Raw genomic sequence first — 12,498 nt, 5'->3', positions numbered from 1 at the left:
CTAGGGGGGCCGCGAGATTTCCCAGAGCAGGGAGAGAGCCGGGCTGTTGCTAGGGGGTGGGTAGCTTCCTCCATCGTGATTGGCTACTGCTGGGTAATGCAGCCAATCAGGAGGTGTCAGGAGCCTGAGGGTTTGGCCAAGCAGAGTAGGAAACAGCATAGAGCAGAGAGAGGTGAGAGGGTGTGTGTCTTGAGCGCATCACACCTTTCACCAATGTGTCCAATATTTTTGGAGAAGCCATCTGGCACCCCTAGGCAGTTACACCATTTCCAGACTACAGATATTACGTGTGGGCACTTTCACTCGCGTTTTGGTTTCCCTTCTATAAAATATTAGTGTTTCGTTTTTTTTCCAGAACTCTGTTGGTTTCATTTTTTAATTTGTACAAAATGACTGAAAAAAACACGGTTTAAATTTCTTCTCGGACATCGGGTTTGACATGGTACAATGTACCCCGTACCCCGAGCCCGCCCCTCCTTCCCACATACAGTGAGCCACGTTTTACCTTCGAGTCCAGAGCTATGTGCAACTCATACGGCGTATTCTTCATCCATCCTGTGGATTTGCCAGCCCTGGTCTGCATGGGAACGATGGAGCCGCCCCGCTGATACACTGGGATCTGCAGGAAAAATACTCTGAGTAGGCACAGAATGGCCAGCGCTATCCACAGTCCGACCATGCCAAGCAGGCTGTGTGCTCAGGGGGGCTTGGCATGGCAGGAAATTTCATGCCAGGGTGTTGTATCCCCCCGAGATGTCTGGCACTCACCCGAAGGCAGGGGTGTTCAACTCCAGTCCTCAAGCCCCGAAAAGGTCAGGTTTTCAGGATATCCCTGCTTCAGCACAGGTGGCTCTATCAGTCCACGCTTCAGCACAGGTGGCTCAATCAGTTCACCTGTTCTGAAGCAGGGATATCTTGAAAAACTGACCTGTTAGGGGGGTCTTGAGGACTAGTGTTGAGCACCGCTGGTGTAAGGGGTACAGAGTACCACTACTTATTTTCACATTCCCAGTACAACTACTTTTTTTTTCCTTTTTAAAGAAATAGGCCCAGGCCTGCACAACTCCAGTCCTCGAGGGCCGCAAACAGGCCAGGTGTTCAGGATATCCCTACTTCAGCACAGCTGGCTCAGTATGACTGAGCCACTATTTGAGCCAGCTGTGCTGATTTAGGGATATACTGAAAACCTGACCTGTTTGCAGCCCTCGAGGAATGGAGTTGTGCAGGCCTGAGTAGGGGTTTCTTTTAGAAAGATTCGCCCCATTTCTTGTAACCCAGCGCAGACTGCCTCAATCTCCCTGAAATACAAGATGAATGAATACATGTAGATCTTTGTTTTAAGAGAGACACGCCGCTTATTTAAAGACATTTCAACCCCTGTTCTAAATTAAAGATCAAACTGAGGACAATTTTGCCATTATAGACCCATTTTCAATGTAAAAGCTGTTGCAAACATTACATTTACCTGTAAATATTTCTGTTAACCAAACTTTTATAGGAAGTTTCTTTCGGTAAAGCCTTTTGGACATTTTGTATTATATAAAGGGACTGAAACCCCGAAACAATTCTACCAAACTATGACACTGCAAAGCTCTTTAAACTTCATTTTTGTAATGGTTTATACGGTGTTCATGGTCTAAGAAAAGAATGGTACAGTGTTTTTTTTTTTCAAATAAATCACACTTTTTTAGATGGACATCTACGTTGCCCCAAAGGCGGACGGACGCCTGATGGGGCTCCCCAAGAGCTGCTCCCTGCTGCACAGTACCAGCGTGCTAGGGATTAATATTTGCTTGTACTTTGTGGGACGTCAACCCCACCCACTGGAATGTTAATGAGCTCAGAAGACAAAGAACGTTGTATTCACAGCTACATTCATTCTGAACCTCTTCAATGTATATCTGTGTTTCCCCAAAGGCGGACAGCCTTTGGGGCAGCCGAAGGGTGTGAGCCGTTTGCTGATGTTTTGTGATGTTAAAGCTGCTCTCTTTCAATCTGAAACTCACCAGCCCTTTTATCCCGTTTCCAATTTTCCAACTCTATCTGTCCATGAAATGTCTGTGAATTGACTGTATAACCGCTGTTCTTTTAATGTAACAATGTATTGTTATAACTCGGTGCCCAGGACATACTTGAAAACGAGAGGTAAGTACCTTCTACAGCGCACGCCTTGGTGTGCGCTGTGCGCTGTGCGTTCAAGCCCCGCCCCCCAGTCAGTCCGGTCCCAGTTACTACCTGTCGCGCACATTTCCCCAGCGGTGCGCGACAGGTTTTTAGCGAGACAGGGGAATTTGAGCTCAGAGTTTGCGACGTAGGCGTGGCCACGCCCCCGTCGGCGGTTCACCCAATGAGGACGAACCAGCCACGTGAGGTCATGGCCATGCCCCTGCAAACCCACTGCCACGCCCCCTCCCGTCGCAAACGCTCCCTCTCTCCCAGGACCGCAGATCGCGATGCAGCGCTGTGCACGCGCCACCCCCACACCCTTGCCGGGTGCGCGTGCCACAGTGCGGACTGGGACCGCAGCCTTACTCTCAATGGATTACTTCCTGGTAAAACATTTTTTATAAATAACTTTCATTGTCCACTTTGTAAGTAGAAGGTTTTTACTCCTCGGAGCGTCGGGATTTCTGGGTCAAAAGGTTTAGAGAAGTCTTTGCGTTTATGGTTTCAAGACCCAGCAACAAATATGAATAATGTAAGTTGGAAATGTTGCATTTCTATCGCCCGCCGGATGGTAATAAAAATACAGCAAAGGTCTGATTAATGAAATGTGAATCAACAGATCTAGAAAGAAGAAGAAACCCGGATTTCCTTTTGTGTGGGAGCGCGGTGATGTGGCCAGAGCGGTCTCCTCTATCACAATAAATATTACAAAATAAATGGCATGGATATACGAGGTTAACTCACTTGCTCCAGGGTAACTGTCACTTTTTGTCTGCGGTGACCCTCCACGCACTCATATGTCCGGAAGTCGTACCAGCGCTGCAGTGAGAGGAGATAAAAGGACTAGCCTAGAGCTCAGAGAATCCACATACCGTTCTCACGATATCCTGCTCTGATCCGCGTGGAACGTGGTACAATACGGCGAAGGCGAGTCGCCAGAAAGGTGAGTAGACTGGCGCTAGGTGGTAATAGCTTTGAATGGACATCTTTTCATGAAGTTTACTATAGCTGTAGTTCTATTGGGACCTCATGGGTCTCTTCTTCACAATATATCAGAAAGAGGGATATTCCTCGTTGGATTGTCGGTCCCTCAAACGTTATGACAAGTCACAAACTGCAATGGGCGTACATGTGAAGGGCACACGTGTTCAGTGTTGCTGTACAAAGCGGAATTCTGATAATCATTATTGAGATGATCCAGTATAGGAACTCACAGATCAATAGCCAACAAGTGTATTGGATACAAATACGTGTCCAGCACTCTCCGATAAATGTCTCCCCAGTTCAAGATAGAAAGCTGTGTAAGCAATAAATTGGGGTGGATCTGTACTCTCTCCAATTAATTCCAGAAAGCTGTGGGGGTCTTTAATCAAGATTAAAATGGTTCATTACTAGTTCTGATCTGTGCACCAGTTTTGCATCCAGGATACTTTTAACACAGGGGTTAGAACTAAAGTCAAGAGCCCCCAACAGGCCAGGTATTGGGATATCCCTGCTTCAGCACAGGTGGTGCAGTCTTCGACTGAGCTACTCATTGAGCCATCTGTGCTGATTCAAGGATATCCTGAAAACCTGACCTGTTGCTGGCCCTTGATGACTGGAGTTGGCCACCCACTGATTTAACACAAGGCACCTGGCAGTGGCGTCTCCAACACATCACCTGATTGTCCTGGCTCTGCATTAACTTGGGTTATCCATACCTCTCCGGTCCCGGGAAACTGCACGTCCAGGGCGGAGGCTCCAGCTTCTGACACCGGAACGACCAGCAAAGCGTCTCCTAAGAAAACCAAACAACGTTACTATGCGCGAGCAACCTGTTCCATAAGGCAAGGGGGCTCAGCTCCAGTCCTCACCCCCCCCCCCCCCCAACAGGTAAGGTTTTCAGGATATCCACAGATGGCTCAATCTGTGCTTGCTTCAGCACAGGTGACTCCAATTAGGCCCTGCTTCAGCACAGGTGGTGCACGACAGTCTCTGATTAAGCCACCTATGCTGAAGCAGGCATATCCTTAAAACCTGACCTGTTGGGAGGGGGGGGTGAGGACTGGAGTTGAGCACCCTGGCCATAACCGACCGCCTCACCGAGGGGGGCAGGGACGTAAAGACAGGGACACATTCGCCAGGTTATATAGACCAGATTGATACCCATTAAAATTAAAAATCGGGTATAACTTTTAAACTAAAGCTTTGGGAGGGGGGTTTTACAAGCTTTATCTGTTCATTGTCTGCAAAGTAATTTTTACGCCATAATTAGCCAACCAGGTCAACAGAGGTCACTGATACACTGGAATCCGGTGTTCCCGGAGAAAAGGGAAACATATTCATTTTTTACAAGCTACAAATAAGTAAAACCGTCACGTTAACTCGTTACTGTCCAGCAACGCAATCACGACGCCTGCAGAACCCTCTGGCAGGGAAAGGGTTAAGGATGATTGATCTTGATAAGTTTAAAAGAAACTTTTTTTTCTGACCCGTTCCGGAGCATGTGACCCGGTTACATGGCTGGATTTATTTCAAGAAACGACGAAAACATGTAAATTCCTTTTATACCGAGAACCTGGGGTCCCCATAGATAGGGGGGAACAACGCTCGACTTCGAGAGACCACCCAACTCAGATAAGGTAAGCAAAATATCACTTGGGGGGGAGGGAGGAGGTCTGCTGTATTAGGCCGCGATCATAGTGAGAGCGATGGTGCGTCCGATTTTGCGCACTGCACGAACAAAGTGCAGAAGCTCTATCAGCCGGCCATAGTGCGCGCGCGATGAAGAGCAAACGGCGCGGCAGATGTCACCAAATGACAAATTATTTCGTATTTTCGCGCGACGGCCGCGTCACGTGAGCAGTTCAGGGAGGACCAGCCTGGTGACGCGTCTGCCCCGCCTTCCCATCACCTCCATCTAAAGTGCACCGATCGCTCGGGGCGACAGGCGCGGGCGACGCCATGCGCTCCGACGTACGCTTACTATAAACGCAGGCTTAAAGGGAGGAAGATGTCTCACCCAGCATGTACTGCGTCTCCATGCCAAAGGTTTCCGGGTGCTTCGGAAATGCGACCCACAGCGGCCTGTGTGTGATGCAAAGAGGCAGAATCATCATGTTACTGCAGTGAAGGGGTTAACAGGCGGCATTAATAGTGGTGCTGACCTCATGACCGGCTCCGCGGACATGTGTGCCCGGTAGAAGAGCAGGTACCAGTATGGCAGTAGGGTGTAGCGCTCCTCTATCGCCTTCCTGATAAGCCGAGTGTTGTCTGCACCAAATAACCAGGGCTCACGGCGCTGGCTGTCCCGGATGGCGTGAGCGCGGAAGAAAGGCTGGAAGGAACCGGCCTGGTACCAGCGGATCAGCAGCTCCGGCTCCGGGTCACCAACGAAGCCTCCGACGTCCGCTGAGCGATGAGACATGAGATGTTGGAAACAAGCTCTGGGGTTGTTAACAGGTAATGCTGTGAGTAATGCCACGAGTAATGCTGTGAGTAATGCTATGAGTAATGCCACGAGTAATGCTGTTTGAAATGGCGCCAGTAATGCCGCGAGTAGGGTTGTTAGGTGTCCAGTATTGAACCGGACTTTCCTGTATTTGGACACTCTGTCCAGTAAAAAATTAGAGGTAATACTGGACATGTATGTGTATACCAGTATTACCTCTCTAGACATAGTGACCTGACCGGCTTTGGGGGTTGGAGGATAGGATAGATGTGATGCATCCAAATTGGTTAGAATTTCTCCACAACATGTGCAAATAATACTGGATGACTAGATTGGAGCGTTCACCTTTGTCATTTTTTCCGGTCTCATGGAGAGTTGGAACTCGTGGCTGTGCTATACATCAACACTACCCTTCTTGCGGCTTTGGGGGTTGCAGGATTTCCCCAAGCTCATGCTAGGGGGGCTGGGCAGCTTCCTCCATCTTGATTGTCTGCTGCTGTTTCATGCAGACAATCAGGAGCAAGTGTCAGGAGTGGAACCAAGGAGAGGAGGAAACAGCATGGAGTGGAGAGAGGCGAGGTGTGTGTGTCTTGAGGGGTTGGGAATTGTCCGGCCCAGGATCACAGAGTGCTGGGGGTTGGGAATTGTCTGGCCCAGGATCACAGAGTGCTGGGGGTTGGGAATTGTCCGGCCCAGGATCACAGAGTAATGGGGGTTGGGAATTGTCTGGCCCAGGATCACAGAGTGCTGGGGGTTGGGAATTGTCTGGCCCAGGATCACAGAGTGCTGGGGGTTGGGAATTGTCTGGCCCAGGATCACAGAGTGCTGGGGGTTGGGAATTGTCTGGCCCAGGATCACAGAGTGCTGGGGGTTGGGAATTGTCCGGCCCAGGATCACAGAGTGCTGGGGGTTGGGAATTGTCTGGCCCAGGATCACAGAGTGCTGGGGGTTGGGAATTGTCCGGCCCAGGATCACAGAGTGCTGGGGGTTGGGAATTGTCTGGCCCAGGATCACAGAGTGCTGGGGGTTGGGAATTGTCCGGCCCAGGATCACAGAGTGCTGGGGGTTGGGAATTGTCTGGCCCAGGATCACAGAGTGCTGGGGGTTGGGAATTGTCTGGCCCAGGATCACAGAGTGCTGGGGGTTGGGAATTGTCTGGCCCAGGATCACAGAGTGCTGGGGGTTGGGAATTGTCTGGCCCAGGATCACAGAGTGCTGGGGGTTGGGAATTGTCTGGCCCAGGATCACAGAGTGCTGGGGGTTGGGAATTGTCCGGCCCAGGATCACAGAGTGCTGGGGGTTGGGTTGGGAATTGTCCGGCCCAGGATCACAGAGTGCTGGGGGTTGGGTTGGGAATTGTCCGGCCCAGTGCTGGGGGTTGGGTTGGGAATTGTCCGGCCCAGTGCTGGGGGTTGGGTTGGGAATTGAACCCATGACCTGGCACATTCTAGAGTGACAACTAAGCATTGGTCTGTGATTCTGTGATTTTATATACTGAAAAATCCAAGTGTAGTGACATACTGTATCGCCTGTCCCTACTTTTGGTCTCTGGGAACCGTGGTAGCATCTTGCATAGCCCCAGTGTGCCACGGAAAACCGCTGGCCTATCAGATGGAATCTGTGGCCCATGAGTCTGTCTGCGGTGTGACACAGTGACACAAACAGAAGGGACATGTGGCCAACTGTATGTGATCTATCCCTCTCTCTGCAGAGTAACACAGTGACACAAACAGAAGGGACATGTGGCCCCCTGTATGTGATCTATCCCTCTCTCTGCAGTGTGACACAGTGACACAAACAGAAGGGACATGTGGCCCCCTGTATGTGATCTATCCCTCTCTCTGCAGTGTGACACAGTGACACAAACAGAAGGGACATGTGGCCCCCTGTATGTGATCTATCCCTCTCTCTGCAGAGTAACACAGTGACACAAACAGAAGGGACATGTGGCCCCATGTATGTGATCTATCCCTCTCTCTGCAGTGTGACACAGCGACACAAACAGAAAGGACATGTGGCCCCCTGTATGTGATCTATCCCTCTCTCTGCAGTGTGACACAGTGACACAAACAGAAGGGACATGTGGCCCCCTGTATGTGATCTATCCCTCTCTCTGCAGTGTGACACAGTGACACAAACAGAAGGGACATGTGGCCCCCTGTATGTGATCTATCCCTCTCTCTGCAGTGTGACACAGTGACACAAACAGAAGGGACATGTGGCCCCCTGTATGTGATCTATCCCTCTCTCTGCAGTGTGACACAGTGACACAAACAGAAGGGACATGTGGCCCCCTGTATGTGGTCTATCCCTCTCTCTGCAGAGTAACACAGTGACACAAACAGAAGGGACATGTGGCCCCCTGTATGTGATCTATCCCTCTCTCTGCAGTGTGACACAGTGACACAAACAGAAGGGACATGTGGCCCCCTGTATGTTATCTATCCCTCTCTCTGCAGAGTAACACAGTGAGGACCATACTGTTTGTCACTAAAACCACGTTGTGAAACAGTGACACAGGCAGAGGGAGCTATGGGCTACTGCAGGGGTGGGCAATTCCTGTCCTCAGGGGCCACCAACAGGTCAGGTTTTCAGGATATCCCTGCTTCAGCACAAGTGGCTAAATCAGAGGCTCAGTCAACGACTGCACCGCCTGTGCTAAAGCAGGAATATTCTGAAAACCTGACCTGTTGGTGGCCCTTGAGGACTTGAGTCGCCCATCCATGGGCTATTGAGACCATCCAATTGCAGGGTGGCAGTAAAAGAAAGGATCATTTACTTTGTATATTCAATTGCATAGTGACATAATGACACATAGACTCCACGAGCCACGTGTGTCCTCTTTCTGTCCCTCCCAGCACCAGGTGACTCAGACCAGTGGGGATCATTAGTGTCTCACAGAGAGAATATCTTATCAAATCTACTCCCTGTATAATGCAGATAACACAATCATTATCAAAGATGTGTGAGCAATATAAATACTGTACAGTGCTCAATTCCATAGGTTGTAGAAAACCTGTTATATGCCCAGCCCTTCTGCTCAAAATACCACGCCGGTTTCACTGTCTCTGTTTCATTACCGTGCATGTCCATTCCCAGAATCCTTTGCATCTGCAGTCTGCCCCCTTACCTCCGCAGAAGGAGATCCCAGTCACGCTGAGGGTCAGCAGCATCGGAATGGAGATTTTCAAGTAATCCCACTCCGCTTTATTATCTCCCGTCCATACTGCGCCTACGAGGGGACAAAATACCATTTAAAAAGGTACTTTCACTGTCCGCTCAAAACACAGGCAAATAACGATGGGACTCACCCTACATAACCCTTTATTGTTAGTATTATTATTTCATATTATCCACTATTTGGAATGGTTGCTTAGTATGTTATTTTTAACCCTTTCACTGCCCGAGCAATCTCCAGGTTTAGGATTATATTACTGTGGGTGGGGTTTGATGTCCCATTTAAAGCTGCAATCCCATGTAGCAGCCGAAAAAAACGCCTTTTTTAAAGCGTTCTAATTGGCCTTTTTAAACTAAGCTAATCGTGCTGAAAGCTGCAGTTCAAGCAATATGCACGTGTGTGTTTTCTTTTAATAAATCACTTCTATACAATGAGAAAATACTTGTAGCATTTAAAAAAAAATTAAAGAAATTTTTGTTTGTATAGCAGCCACTTGCAAAGCCACACCCCTTCCCCTTCTGAAACAGCATCACCTTTTTGAGCCCTGCCCTCTCTAGCAGTGAACCTATTGAATCTAGTGCAGCCTGGTCACATGATCTTCCTCACAGAACTTTGGCTGTCAGTGCAGCAGGAGAGGACCCGGGATGCATTTTGTGAACCCCGAGCTGAATCTTCAGCGATCGATTACAGGAGAACGGATCGATCGGCAGCTTAGCTAATCACTTGTCTGTGTGTAGATTGTATTGATGCAAATATTGAATGAAAAAAAGAATATATACATTTTTTTTTTAAACGACAGCTTGAACTGCAGCTTTAAAGCAGAGATTTGTTTCTTTTGTTTCCCAGAAACTTAATTACAAACAGAATTTCTTTGGGGGTCCCTGAATGGAGGAATTTTGTCAATCAACTGTTTTCTTTCCCCTTATCCCACTCCAATCCTTATCAGAGAGCCAATGCATATAAGGAGGTGTGGATGGGGAGAGAGGGGTCTCTGCCTGTGCAAACTCTTGTTGAACACAAAGAGATATCAGACATAAGGGAGCAGCCAGAGGAGATCACACCTCTCCCAAGTGTTTTTTTTTTAAGGTTATTTTGTTCCCCTTTAATATGTGCAACAATACAATCCACACAATGATAAGTAATTAGATAAGTTGCCGATCGATCTGGATACAATTGGTGCACTGCTAGAGAGAGGGCAGGGCTCAAAAAGGGGTGTGCCAGAGCATGTTTCAGAAGAGGAAGGGGATGTGGCTTTATAAATGGTTGCTATAGAAACAAAAAATTCTTGTTACATTATAATATATTAAAAAACATTTTTTTTTAATGCTACAAGTATTTTCTCATATTACAGAACTGATTTATGGGGGGAGAAAAAACACATGTAGGATATTGCTTGGGCTGCAGCTTTAAAATAAAGCTAAAGTTGGTAATCTGTAAGGCCGGGCAGATAGAAATACGAACTTCGACAATTTTTTAAACTGAACAAAATATCAAACCATCATCGGATTCGTTTTTTTAAAAATATTTTTTTGGGGGGATTATAAACAGGGCTAATATTTGGGGTTGCGACCCAAAAAAATGGGGAGAGGTCTCTGCCTGTGCAAACTCTTGTTGAACAGACAGTGATATCCGACATAAGGAGCAGCCAGAGGAGATCACACCCCTCCCAAGTGTCTGCTCACCCTGTGTACACACAGACTTTAAATGATTTAAAAATACTTCAAGGTGTCAAATTTGGGTAAAGAAGGCACAGATAACCCAGATGTCACCCCTTCAGCATGTCACTGCCATTTGTACACTTGGATTGAGGAGGGACTGACCATGCCAGTTTGCTTTTATTTGGTCTGGAAGTCATTGTGAAGTTGGCTGGGACAGGCAGGGGTGGATTTCAAAATCCGCCGCCCCTGGGCACGTACAGGTGTCGGTCGCCTCCTTGCTGCCGCCCTCCTTCTCCTTTCAAATCACAGCGTCAAATTACGCAACGGACTTCACCCAGGTGACATCACATGGCGCCGCCTTGCCATGGTAACGCGACTTCATGATGTCATTTGATGCTGCGATTCGAAAAGGAGGAGAGCGGCAGCCACAGTTAAGTGCCTTCCCATCAGGCCCGATAGGCCAGAGAGGCTGCAAATATATATGGAGGGTGGACATTTTTGCCGTCCTAGGCCCAGGCCTAATGGGAAATCCAGCACTGGGGACAGGTGTGTCCTGTTACACATCAAATCAAAGCCAGAAGGATCGCTAATAATGATTTGAATAAACTGTGTCACGTCTGATGGTCATCTATAGGAAGAGGACGGCTTCCTGATTCATGTTAACAGTGCATCCTGTTATTAAATCCCCGCCCGTAGTAACTCACCGTATCTCTGAGACCCAGCAAAGAAAGACCTCGTCAGGACAAAGGGTCTCTCTTGTCCCCCTGACCGGCGGGTCAGACCCTCTGCGGTGGACATTTGCTGTGAAAAGAGGGGAACACAAGTGTGAGAAAGATCTAGACATTTACATCTCAAATGTCCTGAGAATTGCATACAGGGCGATTTCTGGGGCGCCGCCGTTTAACGCCACCCAGACCCGGGCGTTAGTAATGCAGGAAAAACCTCCCTAACTTTGCGTGTCGCGGTAAATGTTATTTTGTCCGGGCCATGTGCGCACGGCCATTCCCAGCGTGAACCCGCTTCAAACTATTTTTTTCTCTTACACATGATTTCAACATTATTTTAAATTGCAATTCCTCTCTCAATCACTGTCCCCTTTCCTCTGTCACCAGCCGCTGCACCTGTCCCATCAGCCTCTTCTCACGGTGCTTGTCCCCACCCCTCTGTCCCATGACCACACACCTCTGTCCCGTGTCCCCACCTCTCTATCCCTTGTCCCGAACCTTCTGTCCCTTGTCCCCACCCCAGTCCCATGTCCCCACCCTCTATCACATGACCACACACCTCTGTCCCCACACTCTGTCCCGTGTCCCCACCCCTCTATCCCTTGTCCCCAACCTTCTGTCCCTTGTCCCCACCCCCTCTGTCCCATGACCCACTCCCTCTGTCCCTTGTCCCCACCCATCTGTCCCTTGTCCCCACCTCTCTGTCCATTGACCCAAACCCTTGTCCATTCACCCCACCCCTCGGTCCATTCACCCCAACCTTACCTTCTGTCCCTTGTCCCCACCACCTCTGTCCGATGATCCAACCCCTCTGCCCTCGACCACATACTTCTGTCCTCTGACCCCGCCCTGTCCCTTGACCCCATCACCCTGCCCCGATGAGAGCTCCCCACCTGGTAGAATCCATATAGATTATGCAGATCGCGATGCTCCCAGTTCTGGTGATGCACTGCGTGTTTCGGCATGGTCATCTCGGGCGCCTCGAACACTGACGGCTCGTTCATATCGTTCCAAACAAAAAGAACATCCGAGGAGCCCTGAAATACAACAGGGCGGCCCAGAGAGGCACAATATGAACGGAGACCACCACCCCCCAGATTTAGAGAGGGGCACAGTCAGGGTCCGAGGTATAAAGAAAGGGAACGTCCCTGTAGAGGGAGAAAGGGGGTGGCCCGGGATTAAAGGGGTTACACCCCATTTGGCCATCCCCTGACCTCACCAGGGAGACCAGGGGTTAACTGGGCTGAGACCCAGCACTGTGATTCAACCCCTGTTATAACCTGTAAATGTGTATTCCCCTGTTTCCCCTGTTTTATTGTAACATCTGGTCTGCAGCACACA

At 49.1% G+C, this 12,498-nt stretch overlaps 1 protein-coding gene across 1 annotated transcript in view; it reads right to left on the bottom strand.

Annotated features, from left to right (window-relative positions):
• Window positions 1–409: 409 nt before the first annotated feature.
• GANC (glucosidase alpha, neutral C) overlaps window positions 410–12,498 on the bottom strand; it is a 73,873-nt gene continuing 61,784 nt past the window's right edge. The window contains 8 exon segments of the mRNA XM_075613146.1: window positions 410–619; window positions 2,911–2,985; window positions 3,867–3,943; window positions 5,168–5,232; window positions 5,313–5,556; window positions 8,727–8,828; window positions 11,137–11,233; window positions 12,051–12,194. Of these exon segments, the coding sequence (XP_075469261.1) occupies window positions 410–619; window positions 2,911–2,985; window positions 3,867–3,943; window positions 5,168–5,232; window positions 5,313–5,556; window positions 8,727–8,828; window positions 11,137–11,233; window positions 12,051–12,194 (1,014 nt within the window).

Source organism: Ascaphus truei, chromosome 9 (assembly GCF_040206685.1).
Source record: "Ascaphus truei isolate aAscTru1 chromosome 9, aAscTru1.hap1, whole genome shotgun sequence".
In the NCBI taxonomy this organism is placed as follows: Eukaryota; Metazoa; Chordata; class Amphibia; order Anura; family Ascaphidae; genus Ascaphus; species Ascaphus truei.
This window is presented reverse-complemented; position numbering and strand designations above follow the sequence as displayed.